Below are 20,321 nucleotides of genomic sequence, written 5' to 3'. Positions count from 1 at the left end.
CAATGTTCCCCAAACTGAGATTATGATTAAATTGCTCAAGTCGCACAGACTTCCCTGGTTCTGAGAGCCACTCAAGGTCCTACCACCATGGTTGAATTCATGGACATACACACACACAAAAAGATACTCATTATTATTTTTGTGTCCCCTGGTGCCTGTATCGGTGCAATAAATTGGAATAATTCCACAGCTTCCCTTGTACATCATGTCAAGGCAGGTAAGAGAAATGACTAACACAGACATCATACTTCATCAAGACACTGTGAATAGATCTGTCCTTCACTCAAAGGCTTACCAAATGCCATTACCTTATTCCATAGGGAATGACCATAAAGGAACCAAGACCTAGTTTCATAACAGCATTCTAAATTGTCATGCTCTACCATTTAGCATTAAACTTGTCAAATGCCCTTGTTTGGTATAGAGCTTGTGGGAACTGTGACAAATCCCAGAGAAATAGTGTAATCAATAGAGAATTAGAATGTGCAGTGCATATGGCCAGGGATGCAGAAAAGGGAGATGGAAACAGAGAAGATGCAATAGTAATTAAAAAATTACTTGCCTAAAAATGTCACTCACCTGCACACACCACTTCTGATAAGAGAGAGAGAATAGAGACCATTAACCAAGGACTTGCAACTCATCTGCTATTAACAAAATGTGACCATCTGCTAAGCAAGAATAGTCAATACATGAAAAGACTTGCATCAAGGAAACCTTAGTCTATTAAATATGCAGAAGAAAAAGAAACCCACAAAAATCAGGAACTCAGGTTCTGTTTCATAGGAACATAACAGAAATCTAGCTCCCAGCTTGAATAAAAACTTGGAGCAAGATAGAAAAATGATTCTTCAATTAAATATAAGAAGACCTCCTAAAGAACAAAAGAGAAGGTGAAATATTTCTCGAAGTCCTTCCTTAATTTTGTTACAGATTCTAAAGTTTATATAGTCTTCTTACAGCATCGTGCTCAAATTTTTGTTTTGCTTCCTTCGCACCTGCCCAACCTCATCACTCAACCTTCTCAACTCTCCTACCTGTTTGTCTCTCTTGTTCTTATTTCACTTACTCCTGTGCATCTCCTGTGCTGAAAATGAAAGTTTTCTAACTAAAACGTACACATAAAAAACCAAGAAATAAGCACATTTTTGTTTCAAATATTTATTTGAAAGTGTTTTAAAACAACATCTTAGATGGATACACCATCTAATTTTAGTTTTGAAACAAATTCTTGAAGTCGATAACTTCCCAGAACAGTTCAAAAAATGTAGTTATTTGTTTAAAGTAAATGACCACCTCATACCAGAAATCATTTGTTGAAGTCTGCACCATTACTTGTAAGTATAAATTACGTTCTGTTGGGTGTTGAAAAAGATAATTAGATGCCAAAGAGAACTTTAAGGTCAGCCAGAGAGAGCTTCGTGAGGGCCTCTCCTTTGCCTGACAGAACCTGCTGGGCAAGACCTTTCTTCCTCGTCTGGAGTTGCAGGATCTTTTCTTCTACTGTTCCTTCACAGACAAACCTAAAAAAAAAAAAAAAAAAACAACCCCAAAAAAAAAAAACCACCAGAAAACCCCCAACAAAACTAAGCCGCATCATCTCAAATGCTAGGAGCAAGTGTCAGCATTATTTATTGTCTTTCCCAGCAAATTCCCAAAGACTCGTCTCAGAAATTAATAATTATTCTATTATGTGACTGACGCAATATACCTCTGAACAGAAACCAGCTGTCCTCATATCCAAACATTATAACCTTTCAAATATAAGCCTGATGCACTTAAGGCCTCAGCTCTGGTCATCTGAAGTGGCAGTAATTCTGTGACAAAATCCTGAAATGACTGTTTCATGACTGATGGCATCTATTTACCAAAATCATTGTACCCAAAGGAGCACTTTGGATTCCGCTGTCTTTAATGCGCTGTACGTTTACAATAACTAAGTTAGCCTTTTAGGTCTTAGTTACAGATGCTTTTTTAAAAATCCACTTTGCCACTTAATAGAAGTGTTCTTTATGATGTTATTAGTGATACTAGAAAGGTCCAGGCTTAGGTGAAAAACCTCCACTGAATTAACAGAAATGGTTAGGCACCTAAATTATTCTCAGGAATGAACAGGACATTCCCACTAAATCACAGGCTGAAAAACAAGAAATCCCTGCTAGCTATCAGGACAGCAACACGCAGGCAGGTGCCACATAAAAACGTTTTCATGTGCTCTATCTCAGTGCCCAAACCTCGATCCCACTGTCACTCCTTGTGTCTAGCTCTAAGTAAAGAAGCCAAGGCCTTGTCTCACTGATTAAAGCCAGACAGCACATGGGCAGCAGCTGCCTCATTTACTGCTAAGTAAAATCCTGACCTGTGTATCACAACGTCCTTCTGCTGCCCCACTCGGTATATGCGGTCACATGCCTGGTCCTCCAGAGCAGGATTCCTGCAAGGTAAAAAAATAATTAAAAAAAAAAATAGATGCCTCTTTTTATTGCCTGCAGTGCATCCTGTTTTCATCCTCTGTAGAGCTAAAACTGCTCCCAGGTTATCTTAGGTTTAGAGGCTTGCTGGCCAGTATTCACCCTGGCTGTATTTCCCTTGGCCTTGGGTAGAAGAATGCTGCAACTCCACACAAAGCCAGCTGTATGGCTTAGACCACTGCTCCATGTAGCCCCATATTTCTGGCCAATAGTTAGTACTCAGAGAAAGCCCATAGCTGGTGAGGAAAGAGAGTGAAGCAGAAAGGCAAACCCCATTGAAAGAGGCCATCACTCAAGAATATTTGGATAAGAAATGGTTTCATTTGACAAAGTTATAGGGAATACTTGTTCGTGTAACTTCCATATTGCAGAACCATCTCCTTAAGGCTGCTACTCAGCAGCTGGTTTTGCAATCAGGCACGTTAGTTTGCTTTGTAAATTCCCATAAGCAACATTTAGTTTAAAAAAACCTGCAATTCTGACTTTGATGAGGGACAACAAATATTAGGAATTCAAACACGCTATTTTCATAATAAAATATGTAAAACCCAAAGGTACTTTAGTTATGCCCAGTCACTGACTACGCTCAACACAATCGATTTGTTTCCAGACAAAATTGCCTGTAGGCACTACTGTACCATTTTCACTACTACAGGAAATTAAGGCAGGGACTGCCAAGTCCCCACTAGCCTTTTGTGATACAGAGCTGCATACTTGCATCTTTGGATTGCTGTTATAGTCCTCTATTTTCTTACCCCTACAGAACTGTATTTCATTGGATTAACTAATTAGTGTCTTGGGTGAAAGCTATAGCAAAAACACTTTCCTACAACTAACTCTAGCCCTTACATTGCCCTCCTATCCCAGTTGTATCAGACATCATAATACATGTGGTGAGAAAGAAAAGCAACATGCCCAATGTATACTCTCAGAGATGTAACTTTTGTTTCTTTTTACCAGTGCATGTCAAGGAGAAAGAGATGGTTTCCTCCAGTCAAGTTCAGGCCAACGCCTCCAGCCAGCAATGAGACCAACATTACCTTCAAAGGCCAAAAGAGAGTTAGGGAGCCCATTTCCAAAAAAAAAATGCTTCATTTGAACACACTGAAGATTTAGACAATCTTTGAACTAGCTTTGGAGTTGGGTGATTTTAGTACAGAAGGCAGACATCAAAAGGAGCTTTGTAGCAGCTCCTTCTTCCCATTATAAGATGCACATTTGTTTTTACAGCTACCCCTTTCTCTGCTGATCTTGGCATGTAGAGGTCCAAATGACAGTAGTGCCAGCAAATGGAATCACAAAGTCAGCTATCACAGCTGCTCATAGCAGCACTAGGGACTATTTCCCTGCCCTGATTGCATACCTGAGGCCCTTTAGGATTGCAATTGAACTCTTCTACCACATCCATTCTCTGTTTAGGATTGACAGAGCCGTCCACTGTTGCGTACTTCAGCCCCAGTCGCTGGAGGTGCACAGCCACAACTTTCAGCATACTCGTCCACTGGGAGACAACAACACTGGAAAGGGAGCAGGGAGCTTATGACAAGGTCTGTGTGTACTGTAACAGGTTGGTTATTGCACTGTCTCACCCAGGAGGAGACAACAATTCAGTCACTCTTCCCAGCTGCAAACTGCAACCAAGCCCCTTCCCAATTCAGAAATAGATTCACCTCTAGGTGTAGTGGTAGAACCTGCTGTGGAAGGCTAATATCCAATAAACTTCAGGTAAATTAAGGCTATAACTTTCACCTCTATTTTTGGATTTTACATTTCCACCTACCAATCATAATTCCAAGTCACAATACTGAGCTTTTTCTGCAGTACACAAGAATCAATTGCAACACCAACTTGGATTGATTGGAGCCTCTCACTTACCAAGTCGTGGACTAAAGAGTTTGTGAGGCAATAATTTGTTCAATAGCTTCTTGGAAGGGAACAAAAGCAATGTTGGTGTTCCCATTCTTATGATGGGGATTAATTTTGGAAAAGACTCTGGAAAAAAGCTTTCTACATATGGTGCAATTCTGGAAATGCCCAACATGATTCCCCCTTCCAACTGACCCCTAAGATAACACAGGTGTCGCTGCTTCACAGCCACACATCTGTAAGAGCATTCTACACTTTTAACAAAAACAAGCAGAAACCCCTGTATCACTGCAGTCTGGTGCACAGCAAAGACAGGGAGATCCTGCACAGTGAGAGTGCAGGACTTCAGCTGCACTACAGGCCCTCTGATCAATGCATTCCTTTATCTCAAACAGCTTCAGGTTTAACCTCTACCTTATTCCTCCACTTTTTTGGGGTTGTGGCATGGGTTGCAGAGCTGAGGACAAATATTTGTCAGCACAACCAAGTTATTTCCAATTCCATTTTTGGAGAAGAGAGTCCTCCTGGGCCTCAAAGCCTGAGATTTCTCACACGTTCCCTTATATTTACACTGACCTACATCTTAAATTCCCTTCTTTTGTCTTAGTTTTTTTTTCCTCAAAATCTGTGTTCAACTATTGCAGCACACCAGGAGTTTTGTATTCCATTATTTAAAACTATTTCTGCTGTTGTCAAGTAACATGCTTCTCTAAATCACTATGACTAAAGAAAAGGACAAGCTCACTAACCTTTTCTGAGGCTCTGAGTGACTCTGAATAGTTTTCAGTTCAGCCAAGAGGTAAGCTATCTGCAGGAAAAAAAAAAGGTTAGTCTGCTTGCTCATAATCCAGTTCATGACTGGCTACTCTTCATGAAAATAGAAAGTGATCAAAATAGCTTTTCAACTGGAACTTCTCCTGTGCTCAGACTTTGAAGAGATTTTAAGAGTCATTGGTAAGAACACTACCACCACAGAAAAGTGTGTCAAGAAATCAAATCATACAAACATATCTTATAGATTCCAATCTTTCTGTGAAAAGCCAAGTTATTGCCATCTCTTGCTGCCATCCAATTTTTTCTAGCTTTTCACAAGCACCATGGTTTCACGTGCAAGCTTTTCTGAACTTCAGTGAAGCCGGTGTTCAAGATTTTTACTGACAGTTTTTCAGCAGTCAGATTCTCACAGCTTTACTAGAAGCACCCCTTAACACCTGAGAAGCTGAAGCCTTCCCAGAAGGAGTTCAGCAGGCTATCAATCTACACATCTGACTTCATCTAAATTGACAACTTAGCCTGATCTGCAATTACCCAGGTGTGACAATTCATTAATAATTTAAAAGGCAAAGTGCTGAAATCCAAGCTTCTCAAGGAAGATAAGAAAGCCACAACCAGAATACCTTTGAGCTCTCCCTGGTGATTTCAAAGATATCTGTTTTAAAAGCTGTGCCATTGAGATAGACTGTTGATTGGGAATCAGGAGTCTGGAGCTCAGACAGTGTCAAAGCACCAAGTTGTTCCTCAATGGAAAGGGAAAGACCTTCACTGTTCAAGTTAACTTGGTCCAGAGCCTGTGGGAAAGAAAGCAATATAATAAGGGATCACAGTCAAGGCTGAGATCAAATTCAGTACTGATCCACAGTCTGCACAGTGTCTGCTGAATACAGTGGGTTTGAAGGATGCTGTGCAATATGAAGATAAAACGATTGAGGAACACTAGTGGGTCAGACTAACAGTCCCTTTGGGCCCTTCCCTAAGAAGGGGCAGTGTAAGGAAAGCATGTGAGCTGCACCATTTTCTATGGTCCAGTCTCCTCAGATGCCCTCTCCCATAGCATTTAACAACTGCAGGATGAAAGACGTTAGAAGATAAATTCCTGCCTGTTCCCTTAAGAGCTGAATTTATTCTACAGCTGCTTTATATGACAGGGCCAAGAACTTTTGAAAGATTAATCTATTTCATGCAAGGAAACTTCAATCAAAGCACTTACAGAGCTCTCCAAAACACAAGCCCTTAAAACAGGCTACACTTGTGCACTTTTCAAGGCTAGGTTAATTCAAAGACTTCTTTCACATAAAAATTCTGTTTGGTTGGGTTTTTAAAATCTAAATAAAGTATTTCCAGAGACACAGCTGCCCATATAAGTCCTGCTAAGAGATGCAAGGGTGTTACAGTCTGTTCACTTACAGAAACACTCAAAAATCTCCACAAAAGACTTCACAGTACAATACAATGCAATGCAATTACCACTTTCAGTAAGGAGAGATGGCAGCAGCACTGACGGAGCCTCAAGAGCATGGATAAGACGTGGACAGCACTTGAGACCTGGGAGGCACTTTGTGAGCCTGCTAAAAATTCCTTTTGACTGACTCCAAATTCTCGTGCAACTGCAGAGGAAGGGAAGACAAAACATAAAGAACTCTTGGAGTCATTTCCAAGCACTGCCCAGCCACCTCCAGGAAGAGATTCATCAATAAGAGACAAGAATCAACAGGCAAGCAAAACATAGGAAACATAGGATTAAACATAGGAACCCATCAACCCCCACTTAAAAAAAAAGGAAGAAGACAACAAGACAAGTCAGAATACCTTATAACACTGACATCTATTGTCTGAGCAGTGAGACCTTTACTTCAGAAAGAAATTTCAGACCCAAAGAGGTTAGGAGATTTTCCAAGAGCCACAACAGTGAGAATATACTTTTGGAATACTATGGTAGGCTTCTCTGTAACATCAGGGGATCATTATCTAAAGAATTTCTAAGTCCTGACCCCATGTGGCCAGGTCTGTTCCCCCTTGTTAACTGGGCACTTAAAGACCCACTTTGCAAATGTTTTCAGAGGAGGGTATGCTCAAACCTTTCTCAAATGGGTTACCACCAGCACATTCTCTGTCTTCATTTTTCTGCTCTTGTCTCTTTAGGTAGGATTGCAGTGTTGACCTGCAAAAACAAGACAAAGACACTGGAATGTACAGCAGGAAAAAAGGCAAGAAGGCCCTGAGCTTAACAAACAAGCTGATGATGCTTTACAAGGAAGGTTTCATTAATCATCACAAAATGTCACAAAAAACCACCAGTTTTGTTTAACCTGAGTATGATCAAAACCAAGATCCATTCTGGAAATCACAAAAAGCAGCAAGTCCGCTTATTGGAATACCTTGAGTATAAGGACACCTTTAAATGGTGGAATGAAAGGAATGAAAACTATTTACATTGACACCACTAAAAGAGACCCTGGGAGAATACCAAGTGATGCTGGCTTGCATTACAACCATCTGGAGAGGCCAGCATAATTTCTGATTGCACAAGTATCACAGAGCAAAGATAAGAATTCTCTCCTTTACAGGTGCTGGCACATCATCATTTGAGAACTACTGTTGCAATTCCAAGTCTTTGGCGCCTTGAAATCAATGATATTAAGTGTAACTCTAGAACACAAAGCTCATACAAGGCATGAACCTCTGGGAGAAAAGAAATTAATCAGTTTTGCCTACTACCAGTACAAGCACTGTATTTTCAAACATACTTAACAGATAAGTCAGAAAAGGAAAAAATTAACAGGAGTTTGTCCAATAACTCTTTTCATCTAAAATCAATTTCTTTTCTTGCTTTTCACACCAGTAAGAAACAAAACCACAAAATACAGTATCTCTACCCACAGTCATACCTGGATCTTGCAAAGAGCACATTGTACACAGACTGCTCCTCTGCTGAAAGTTTTAACTGATGCAACCGTGTGCTACGCTGGGGCAGAGATACCTGAGGTACAAGTTCACAGGATCAGACGAATATAGGGCAAAAATCTTATAGAGCATCACAAATATCAGCAAAGATCTAACAAAGATATAATCAAAGATTCTAAGTCTCAGAACATAGCTGTTTATTCTTTAAAGGTATGTGTATTAATGCAACTATGACACAACATAGATACTCACAGAACTCCAAGAAGCCTGGTTAACACTCAAAATAAAAACTTCTATTCCAACTCATCTGAGAACAAGAGGCATGAGCTACTCAATATGAACTGCTCTGTAATGACCATGGAGGGATTAATTTTTTGCATTGTAAAAGTAACTTCTCATTTCCCCATTCAGAATCAGAAAGTACTCCAAAACTACACCTTTTAAAGGCTTACAGACAGACCAGTGACCTCAGTTTAATAGACTATTTGCAAAGAGTTATGCAGAAAGCCAATGCTCCAGCACACACCAGGTCCATTTGACAGGTAGCAGCTTTGATTCTCAGAGATCTAGTTGGGCAGCCTAGGCTAACTTTCCACATAAGTGGTCATCTACTTGCAATTACTTGGCATATTCTTGTCTGCGTACAATTTATAACAAAGGTTTAATTATTGTGTATATTTCTGCTTTCTGGATAAGCAACTGGAAAAGCATCCCACAGGCATTTGCTACTCTTGCTCAGCAGACTGCAGTAGACAGGAAAATTCATCCATTAACAAATTTATGTATGTAAATAAGCAGACATGAGTGCCTGCTACAAGGACAACCACGGAATGATGGTATAGTTGTGTAGGGCGAAGTTCTTACCAAGGGCTTGCCAGCTGAATCCAGCTGGTTCTTAGTTCTCTGCAGTAAGAGGCTCCTAGTTAAGAGGCTTAGCCTCTCTGCTCCCTTCTTTGTGTTGTTGTCTACCTGGTACTTCCACACTTTGTATTCATCAAAAGGAGAGCAACGTAGAAACCTATGACAGGAAGGAAGGAGACTTCATACTAAAGGAAGAAGAGTTCTTCAGTTGCTTTTGAGTGACCAGAACCAAATTCCTTACTATCCAAAACAAACCATTTCCAAATGCTGTAACTGCATTACCAAGCAGCAGTAAAACACTTCCAGTCTAATGGTGGCGAAAACTTGTTTGCTGAAAAGTCTTATCATCACTAACAGTGTAAGCACCTCCTTCTGATGCTGTACCTATCACTTCCTCTCAGCCCATTATGTCTCCAAGCATCACCAGAAAATCAAGGACATCAAGGTGCAGAGGCACTTGCCAAAAAGCATATTCATTTGTTATTTCAAAATACCAGGCTTCTTACTTGAAAATTAATTTCAATTATCCAAAATTAAATTCAAATGCAAGTTCTCTCTGCTTGTCCAACACCATTTGTAATCTTTCCCTCCCTCAGCAAAGAAAAGCCTCTGTTTATTATTTGTTCAGAGAAGCCAAAGTTTTCATCCTTTCCTTCAATGCTCTTGTAGCACAACACCCTAAGAAGGTCCTCCCAGGCTGCTCTGGTAGCAACAAGGAGAAACTCACAAAACTTCTGTTCATTACAATTAGTTGTGTGAATATTCATCCTGGAGACATAGATCTGAGGTAATTTCCCCTTTGTCCTTCCTGGAAGGAGAAAAGCACAAAACCAACAGTAGACACATGGTCACATGGTCAACTTTGTGCCTCAGCCACCAGCTTTGCACGTGCCTGAAATGTTAATATAACCAGTCTCACTACTCCACACATCTCAGAAACATCTCAAACTAAGAAACAACTTCAGCATTTCATCAGAGAAGAATTACTAGGATCGGCTCCCTGTCCATGTGGTCATGTGCAGGCAGCTCACCTCAGGAGGGAGTACATGTCCAGCAAGTTGTTCTGTATCGGTGTCCCGGTGACGGCCCACCTGGCACTGGCTCTCAGCTTGCACACAGCTATGGAGGTTTGAGTCCTTGGGTTTTTAATATTGTGAGCTTCATCCAGTATAAGTCGAGCCCAAGCTACTCTGAGCAGGGGGGAACAGGGAGATGACCCACTCTGAAAGAAAAAGCAGGCTATTTATAACCTAGAGCAGTAACCTTGCTACGCTCTCCAAAGAGCCACAAGCAAACATATTTTTCCAGCAAGAAGCCTTTTACTGATGTTAGTCAGCAGCAATTTTTGTTCTGTCAGGTAAGAAATGGTGTCCAAAAATCATCTCTTTAAAGCTTCCATGATGGTTTATAAGCTGAAGACTATAACATATTTGCCTGTTTCTAATAAAAAATTCTAATATTTTGCTGTTTTTCTTGCTTTTTACATCACTTCTTGCTTCCAAAGAGTCAAGAGGTTTCCAGTTTTTCTAGGCTGAGACCAAGGACCACATATAATTATTCTGATCTCTCAACAGTTTTACAGATGCCCCCTAGAAGTTTCAGGAAATTCAAAGCCCTGTTTTCTTAGATCTGTACACAGAGGTAGGAGACAGCAATATCCACACTAGTAAAGGGATTCCTCTATGCTGTATAGTCATTTCAGTTAGAATTCAGAAAGCACTTATTTATTTTCATGGCCTAGCAAACACGCTGCTGTTTCTTCAAGGCAGCACATCAGCTGCCTCAGACTCAGTTCAGACTGACCCAGACCCTGAGCACAATAGATTTCTGGTAGATTAAAGTGACATCAAGCAACAAAGAACATCAAATGGGAGTTTCTAGTGCTCCTTCACCTCAAACGAAAGAGTACAAGGTTCATGACTACATTCTTAAAATCAGTTTTTAAAACATTTCCACTGTATTCAATGTAGTATATTCTATAAATCTACAGAAGAGATTCATTGTGAGTATTGGTCAACATTGTCTTTCTGGACTTCACAGCACTTTCATCACTTTATTTTTATTGTGCAAACTCAACAGGGGTTTATGGAAAAGAAAAATTCAAGCTGCTGCTCACTGTAGCACATAATAGGTGCCACTTGAAGCAATAATGGCTTTGCAACACCTCAGAACGAAACCTTAAGGCATCTCCCTATCAACAGTTTGGCTTCTCACCCCCACATCATGGTCCTCAGCAGGGACTTCCCCCTCCTCCTTGCTTGTGGGGACCTCCTTGGAGAGAAGGCTGTAGGTTGTGACAACAACATCGTATCCAGAAAGCCTTGACAAAGGGAAAGTAGTAATCAGGAGCAAGAACAAATGAGGAACTCCTTTTGCAAGACAGACAAAATGCATGCTGAAGGATACATTTAAGAACAACACAGTTCTACAGGAGCTGAAATGCTGAGTTCTACAAAAAACTGAGCTTCCTAGCAGTCAAACAGGAAGGACACACTGTCCCCATTTTATAGTTACTGAAAGTAGACACAGAAAGCTCAAGATGACAGTAAAAACCAGTGGTACAGAATGCACACCACATGGGATGAATCCTGCTTAGAAATACTGCACCTAGAAATATTGCTCAGCATGAAGAGTGTAGAAAATTTTCTGATCTATACATAGAGCTGATTAAAAAAACCACAACAACCACAAAACACAAGCATAGGACAAACTGCCACTGATGATCTCTGCAAGCAAGGGATGTTTTAGGAAAAAAGGGTGTATATTCTCTATCAGAAGCAACAACAGCCTCCACTAGAACCACTCACTATGGGTACAGGCCATAAATGTTTTGCTATATACACCTTGACAGCAGACATCAGCCTGACCTTGAAGATCCTCCACATTTCCACACTTCACATTCTTTCATCATTCTACAGCCACTGAATTTCAACTTTGATAAACACAATCTCTTGCTACATATTATTTTACCTTTCTTGGTCATATTTATGGTTTAGCACTTACACCTCTGCATGTTTATCTCTGTTTGCCCCATGGTACAAATAGACTCTCAGTTTGCCAAAGGCCACACGTTTGTCAATCTCTTTCTTCCAGTGATGGATCAAGGATGCAGGACATATGATTAAAGTGCCATGGGAAGGGATAACAGTGGAATCTGAAAGGAAATATTGCAGACAGGTTTCAGTGTCTTCACATTAGACTAGAACAAAGACAGAAGTTTTGGAAATTCATAGCAATTAAGAAGACTGGTCCACTTTTCCTGTGAGCACAGTTTGTGGACATCTCTACATTACACTCTTGAGGACTGTTAGTTCTGGGTGGGGAAGAAATCTACTTAAACACTAATGCATCACTTTCTGTCTGCTCAGTTATGCTGTATACCTGCACACTTCCTCTGGACAAGCCTGAAAGGTCAGAACACAGGAACTAACTCTAATACCTACTGAGAACACAGTATCAAGTAAATTCTTCTTTCCTATTCTAGAAGACTGAAATGTTACCATTTTGAACCACATGGGAAGAACACATCCACACAGTCAGTAAACTTGGCAATACAGGAAAAAGTAGTCCAGCCAGTCTCATGAGGATGCAGACAGTAACAGGTTATGGACACAGAAACAATAGTCTTTTAAAACTCTAACATCCCTAATGTCTATGGGTAAAGTAAAAGTAATCTTGGGGGTGAGGGGGGAAAGAGATCAGTCACAGGGAAGTGAGTAGTGACTATTTTAAGTCCTTATGAAAACTATGCATATGTTTGATTATGCTTAAAAAACCATGAAACTTTTTTCAAAACAGCATATGCTGGCTTTAATTGTTTCAGGAAAACAGTCAATAAAAAATTAATACCCAAACAATATAAAGTAATGAATATAAAATATTAATTATAAATTATAATATTATAAATTCATTTATATTATTTATATTATTCAATATAAAATCTGTACCATTTTTTGACAGCCATATGTCTAAGGTCTCCTTTCTTTTCTCTGTCTTCAGCTGCTTCTGGGCCAGAATGAGAGCAATCATCGTTAGAGTCTTCCCCAAGCCCATGTCATCCGCTGGAAAGAGACACACAGAAGTTGTGATGGGCTGCAGAAATGAGCCCCCGTAGCGCAGATCTACACTGAGGTAAATACTACAACAGCAATTGCCCTGGGGAACCCAGAAAATAAAAAACACACGTATGAAAATATCAGGATATGATTTTGTAATTGTTAACAGCTGTAATTGGTAATAGGGTAGCCTATACCAAAAAGCCCTTTCAACATTTCTACAAAATAACTAGTTATTGGCCTCCAAGGAAGTCACATGCCAAACTGCTGCTGCCATAAATCTGCCCCCCAAAATCCACTTTCCTGTTCCGTTGCTTACCCAGAATTCCTCCACACGGCCTCTGACTCTCTCTCCAGAGCAGCCAGGCAAGTGCCTGTTTTTGGTGCAGCAGCAGTGGGATCTGAGAGGGCAAGACAGAGGATTTGAAGCAAACACCTTGCAAAATTCAGACACTTCTGCTTCCTGTACCAATCATCCTGTTGAACTGTTCTACTACCATCTTATTAAAAGGAGTTTACATGCTTGTTCTTTTTCCACATGGACTGGGATACCCAAGGTAAGCAACTCCTGCAGACAGGAGGTCAGCAGTACCATTGATGAGTCTTCCTAATGCTTCACGGACAAACCAACCCAGTGCCTCACGGTGCTCTGAGAGAGCAGGTGGAAAATCCACCCAGGACTGCCTTGCTCACAACAGGTATCACTGTCAAGAAAAGGCATTGAGAACACTTCCCCTTTTCCCACCAAGTCTAAGACCCCTATAGACTCTTAAAACAGGAAGAGGGATTACATACTACCTTCACAAAAAATTAAATGGCCTTCCCCACCACTTGAGAGGTCCCAAGATGATGTGACAAGTGACACAACATATATGCATCAACACATCATCTTGTAGAGGTATGTGCCTTCCAATACCTTGCATATAACCTCAAATACAGGTTCTGCATCACCTGACAGACAAGGAGTTTCTCTTTGGCAGATCAGAACATCTGTGGCATTGAACAAAGTCAATCACCTGCAACACTTTTTTGAAAGACTATTTCTTATAACTCATCAGGAAAAAAGAACAATAAGGTTCTCAGCCTGTTCCTCACACCTCTGTTCTGCCAGTCACGTACAAACAGAAGGTTGTGGGTTGGTTGCTTTGTCTGAGGCCCTGCTACTTCATTCAAGCATTAAGTGTTCTGAAGGCACCACAGCAAGAGGGCAGAACACCAGCACTGGCAATACAAAGCAACACCCATGGATGGAATGTCATTAGAACATCTCCCTCCAGCATGATGAAAGCTGCAAAGTATGTCAAAATGGAAAGGAAGGGATGCTCTAGGGTATCACTCAGAGGTTGTGCTTCATTCATCAGCATGACAGCCTCCATCCTTGCCAACCCACCTTCAATCCAGAGGGATCTTCAGCTACTGTCTGCTCTGTCGGGCAGGATTCTAGAGATTTGTGAAGCTGATTAATAGCCTCACATGTGGCATTGCGTACAGCCCTGATTCGGTCTTCTGTCATTCTTCCCCCATATAGGTTCTGCATACCAAAGCTCACTGCAAAGATACAGGATTAGGCATAAGATGTGTTTACAAAGATAACTTTCCAAAGCAGATCTTTCACCTCAGAGACTGACCTCAGCAGCTACAGATGCCTGGGGGGTAATATTCAGCTCACAGTAACAAAAAAGGTTTAGTACTCTCACATATTTCCACAGATTGCAGAATTATTTCAGAAGTAGTACTTAACAGTGTTCTCTTTACTGAAAAAATGTTTCTATACTTACTTCCAAAACTTTGGCCACAATATTCACTGGAACCCAAAGTAACAGCAGCAGAGGGGTGACTCTGTGAGCCTGAAGAGGCCTTTGCTGTAGGATCCTGGAGCGGGAGTGGTGTTATCAACTTTGTACCACCTGGCCTGTCACATGGGTTAGGCAAAGATTCTTCATGGCAGCTGTCGCTTGTGCTATCCTGCCCTTAAGGAGAAAGGAATCACAGTCTATAAAGGTTTCACAGTGAAGCTCAGAGCCTCGTACTAGAGCCCAGAGAAGAGCCTTCATTTTGTTCAATAGTCTGCTTGCAAAATATTAAGTGGTCACAGCAGGTCACCACATCACCTGAGCCACTACAAACACTAACGTGTGTCCTCTTAGCCTGCTCCTACGTGACAGGCAATGAGCTCAGCTCCAGCCTCTATATATGGTTTTATAGCAACACAGTGAACTCTGCAACTGGGATCAGATTAGTGCAAACACAACGTCAGTTTTGCACACTGTTCCCAGAAGATTTATTAATTTTGAAGACATCTTTCTTGTCAATATTTTGGACACAAAAACTACCAAAACATCCAAGAACAAATGGGCAAGAACTCATGAGCTTCTCTCTCCTTCACAGAAAGGTCTGTCTTGCTTAAAACCAGATATGGTATAAGGCACTGTGGCTGCTTTGTTGTGTTGTAGCTTGTGAGCTCCTGCTTCCTTGCTAGAGATCTTCAGTTTCCAGAGCCGTCAAACTGGATCTTTTCATCAACACAATTGATACTATGATCACAAAGTAACTCTTCTGTTGAGGGGATTGTAGAGGTAACTCAGCAAAATGCTTCTCTCTTGCACAGGCGATTAATACCAGTCAGTAGAATTAGGATATCACTTTATAGGAATGGCAAACTGGAAGCTGCTAATTTTGTATCTGGTAACTGAAAAGTCCAGACACAACGACATGCATAAACAGCATGGTTCCATACTGCAACAGAGGAAGTTAACACTTCACTGACACAGTCTCACAGAAACATCTGTCTCAATCATGTAGCCAAAGCTGGAAGGAAAACTAGCCCTGGAACCTAATTCTGGGAGGAAACTCCCTTGGGAAGCCACCACACTTCAGAGAAAACATTACAGTTGTTCCATTCATCTGCTCCCAAACTCCTACCTTACAATTAACACTTTTCATCTTCAGTGAATCTCAACAGACAAACTTTATACAGACCACATGCCATATATAAGTTTATGCTATATTTTCTCAGTATTAACAACCGTTGTAAGATAAGCTGTTTTGTACAACCTGTTTTGAAACAAGATGTTTCTGGAGCAAAAAAATTTTAGCCCTACCTTTTTCATTAGTATCTGCTGTTGAAATGTTAAGAGCACTGAGTGCAGCTTCCAAATCCTGCACTTGCTTTAATAACCTTTCTCCTTTATCTGGCAGCAGCTGAATGTTCACTCTAGCCAATGTACTCTGCAAAACAAGAAAGAAACCAAAACGTGAATATAGTTAACAAGCTCTCTGCCAACACAGAACAATCACATCAGAAGTTTAAAAACACTAATCTTATGCCATATTAACTTGTATTTTGATACTGTTCTGCAATCTCCAAAAGCTTTCAAGTGCCATTCAATGCAATTAAGTAGTCTTTTAGCAGAAAATAAACTAACCCTTAATGTTTTTTAGAAAAGATGGAAGGACACAGGGAATCCCCATTTTTATGAAACAGGTATTCAAGAAACTTGGACAATCTTAACATCTCTCAAAGCATCCAACGTTTAACCTACTTGCATGTTTCTTTCTACACTAGCACAACAACTGTTCTGACTTTATTTTGAGGCTCTGTTCTGAAGTCTGGGCAAGCAGGGGAATAATAAAAACTATAGAACATAGTTATTGGCATATTTATTAAAAAAAACCCCAAACAGACAGTTTATTTCATCTTAATGTGAGCTTTTGTAGCTAGATCACTTACTGCACAAGGCCAAGAGAGACCACCAGAAACAGCCAGGTTATTTAAAAAGGTTAAGCTGGCTGTGCACTAATCCATCTTATGCAAATTACTTTCGGGTAAACGACAGGCACAACCTCAGGCAGGTCAAAACTGAGCATTCCCGAATACAGAAAGTTGTATTACCTAAGGGGTAATTGTCTTCTATCTGCTTAATACAACTATTCTGTGCATAGGCTGAATTCCCTCCCTTGCCCCATCTTCCTAAATCATATTTTGAGTTTCTGCTGTGAGGTGATACCGTATTCTGATGCCTGTCATGAGTAAGGGAAGTCACCCTGAACCCAGAATAATAAAACCCCCAAATAAATAGGTACAAAAAATGACCTTTTTCTGCTTCAGCTGGACTACAAGATGGTTATGAAGCTCTTTATGGTCTTGGGGTCTTTCCATGTGATGTGATGCTGCTGCTCCTGGCAAAGATGTCCCCAGCGCACTCTTTCCTGAAGGAATCTCCACTGTTTTCTCAGGTTTACTTTTACCTGATGAGGAGTGAACAAATGGTACTTCATCACTGTCACTGCCAGAGGTTTCACCAGCAGGCTGTGGCAGCCCTGGCCTGATTTGTGCCTTGGGCGACGCTGCCTCCGCTCCTCCTGCCAGGGCAGCACACTGGGCTGGTGGTACTCCTGGAGAAACAGCATCTTCTTTAGTCATTGGTTTAATTTCTCCATTTTTCTGACCAGTGCAACCTTTCTCTCTCATTTCTTTATCCCTATAGATTTTTAAGCTTTTTTCTTCAAGTTGCTCCTCCTCTGGTGTCTTGGTACTTGTATTTTGCTTTTCAAGACTTAGTGGAAAGAGTTTTGGTCTTGCGCCTGGCTCTTTGTCCACACATTCAGAAGACTTCTTGGATTCCCTGCCACTGCCACCGTATTTCTCTTCCTCCCAAAGACTATTTTTCCCTTTCCTGGTCTCAGAAAGGCCAAGTTTAGATTCAGACACTGTAGCGTCCTGAAGTTCAGGATCACTTGTACTTCCTGTGGATGGTTTCATTTTAGTTTTCAGCCCTTCTAGAGGTTGTATCTCTTTGGAGGAATCAGAAGTTGATTTCTTTTCTTTATGTGACACCAGCACACTCTCCTTCTCTGCTTTTACTCCTTTTGCTTTACTTTCCTCCCTGTTTCCTTGGTTCATTTGTTTCCAGACTGACGGTGCACAATTCTTGTCCAGCACTTTGAATGGATTTCTGTGGCTGGTGGGATTGGAGAGGGCTGCTGTGTTGGGCTGGGATTCTAAGGCTTTGGACACTTTGGTAGCTTTTGGATCCTGCAACACATACAAGTGAGTAAATGCTGACATACAACTTATTAAAACCTGTTACCTATACACAGAACCTGACCATCTCAAGCAAGCCTTCATCCTCTACAAAGATCATCTTTCCTATCATATTAATAGAATCAGGAGTTTGCACAATTTAGGAGAAAGAGAAGTCTCATCTAGAGGACAGAAGGCTGATAAACTTATCAGCTAGAAAATATTAAATCTCTTACTAGTCTCAGAGGTGATGACTGGATAAGGAATGAAAAGTCATGTTGAAATAAGGTGATACTATAATACAAACAAAACACTCATACCTGCCATGGGACGCTTCCACACCATTTCTTCCCATTCAGCTTACTCTTAAGGCATCGGTAAAACAACCTACCAAAGATTAAAACAAGATTTGAACCACAGGAACCAGTAAAGAAGCTCTAAGTATTCTTTAAAAAGTACTTCACACAAAAACCATCACAGACAAGTTCTCTTAATCTGTACTTTACCTTCAGACTTTTGCATAACAAAAGACCAGGAACATCGGCAGCAAAGCTTTTTATAAAAAACACTGTTCTCTGGATAATGATTCCTTGGGGTTTGGGCTTATTTTGTTGCGGTTTTTTTTATTTTAGTAATAAAAATGTAACTGCTCAGGCAATAGTATTATCTACGTTCAGAGCATCAGAAGAATCCTATGATTTCAAGGTGTAAGGAAACAGCTCTTCTTTTAGTTACACTGCACAGGCCACCTCATCTTAAAGCAACTATGGAAAAGAAAAACTTTGGATGTGATTTCTTTTTTTAACCGGCAGCCAACCAGGAGTGCTGCAAGAACTTTATCAGAATTAAAATTGGTGAATTTGGTGCAACCATCACGAGTTCTGGATGAACCCAACCACAGGGCCACAGTCAACTCTGTTAAAAACAAACATTATCTGATGACTCAGGTTTTTATCATTGGATATAACTGTTAATAACAGTAGCAAGTACGCTAAGTGAAGGCCTCAAAGCTGGATGAGTCTTTTCAATTCTAGAAGGAAAGTACAAGTCAGCTGCCATCAAACAATTCCAAATGTTCCAACCTATACAACAAACCCTCCTTTCCACTTTGAAAGACTGGCAGTTCAAGTCTTTCACTTGTTCACAAATAATGAAGAAAGTGAACAGCCTCCTGATCTTCACAAAAAAGATCTCTATTTTTAAAAGGTAGTATCCTAAGTCTTCAAATATGGCATAAAAACGAGATGCTTAAGAACAGCCCTCCTTTCCCCACAGGACACAGGTACAGCTTATGTGGATGTTGAAGCCTCGTTACAGAAAAACTACTAAATCACAGGATTCAAGTCTTCTTACCTGTAACTAATAAACTAAAGGACCACTAGTCAGAAGCAGTTTAAGAAAATTATTTTAGGCACTGAACATAAGATAAAGATAGAAGAAGGAACGTAGGTTTTACCTGTTTAAAGGCAGACATCCAGCTTTTAAAAAATTTGAGGAACTTACTCGTATTCATCTCTGCCCTGCTGCTGGACCAGGACCTGCAGCTCCACCATGCATCCCTCATGGATCAGGCAGTGAGAAGCAGGGACACTGAAAGGAGGAAAGGACAAGCGGAAGAATACAGACAAGAGTGGAACAGCCACGGCAAAAGAAAAACTGTGACGTGGGACAAAACAAAGACTACGTGAGTCAGACAGCGCTGACACAGCACTGAGCTTCTCCGAGGGCAGCCGCCTGTGTCCCGTGCCCCTTGTCCCACCGCCCCATCCACTTACGGCGCCGGCAGGACGTAGCCGCACTCCGCGGGGCCCCGCGTCCCGCACACGTAGAAGCTCTTCCCCTGGTTGGGGCCATCGCGGACGCCCGTCTTCAGGAAGCAGAGGGACCCTGCGGGGGGGAAGCACGGAACTGGTCAGACCGAGACCGAGACCGGGACCGGGACGCCCCTCACACACAACCCCCCCGCACACCCGCCCGGCCCGGCCCGGCCCTGCCCTCACCATGCTCCGCGCACGGCACGGCCTCCATGGTCGTGCGGCACCGCCGCGTCCGCGCTTCGAAACAGCCAATCCCGCCCTGCGCCTGCACACCGACCAATCAGCGCGGGGCAAGGGGGAGGGGTTGTGCGCAGCCAATCGCCGCTGCGCTGTGTTCCCTGTGCCCCGCCCACCTCCCGCGCCCCCATGAGCGGGGAGAGAAGGGTGGAGCCGACGGGAAGGGGGCGCGGCCATGGGGAGGGGGCGTGGCCAACGAGGTGCGGGAAAGGCTCGGGCACCGCCCCGGGATCGGGATCACATCCAGCTTCCAGAACCTGCCCCGGCATCACATCCAGCAGCGCCGCGCTCTCAAAATCTGCCCGGGCTC

At 41.7% G+C, this 20,321-nt stretch overlaps 1 protein-coding gene across 1 annotated transcript; it reads right to left on the bottom strand.

The window, feature by feature from the left end:
* Window positions 1-1,215: 1,215 nt before the first annotated feature.
* TTF2 (transcription termination factor 2) lies at window positions 1,216-20,128 on the bottom strand. The gene is made up of 23 exons (XM_051780938.1): window positions 19,958-20,128; window positions 19,733-19,844; window positions 19,461-19,547; window positions 18,278-18,344; window positions 17,028-17,969; window positions 16,036-16,162; window positions 14,713-14,904; window positions 14,325-14,482; window positions 13,254-13,335; window positions 12,827-12,940; window positions 11,883-12,033; window positions 11,094-11,199; window positions 9,911-10,101; window positions 8,883-9,036; window positions 8,003-8,094; window positions 7,193-7,275; window positions 6,582-6,721; window positions 5,735-5,905; window positions 5,087-5,145; window positions 3,835-3,988; window positions 3,429-3,511; window positions 2,360-2,434; window positions 1,216-1,523 (listed from the first exon to the last, which is right to left on the bottom strand). The coding sequence occupies exons 1-23, from the start codon at window positions 19,983-19,985 to the stop codon at window positions 1,379-1,381; spliced, it is 3,513 nt and encodes a 1,170-aa protein (XP_051636898.1). The 5' UTR covers window positions 19,986-20,128; the 3' UTR covers window positions 1,216-1,378.
* Between the last annotated feature and the right edge of the window lie 193 nt (window positions 20,129-20,321).

This window comes from Manacus candei, unplaced genomic scaffold (assembly GCF_025592945.1).
Source record: "Manacus candei isolate 608988 ecotype Guabito, Panama unplaced genomic scaffold, ASM2559294v1 h1tg000014l, whole genome shotgun sequence".
Classification (NCBI taxonomy): domain Eukaryota; kingdom Metazoa; phylum Chordata; class Aves; order Passeriformes; family Pipridae; genus Manacus; species Manacus candei.
The sequence above is the reverse complement of the archived record's forward strand: the minus strand, read 5'-3'. Positions and strand labels throughout refer to the sequence as shown.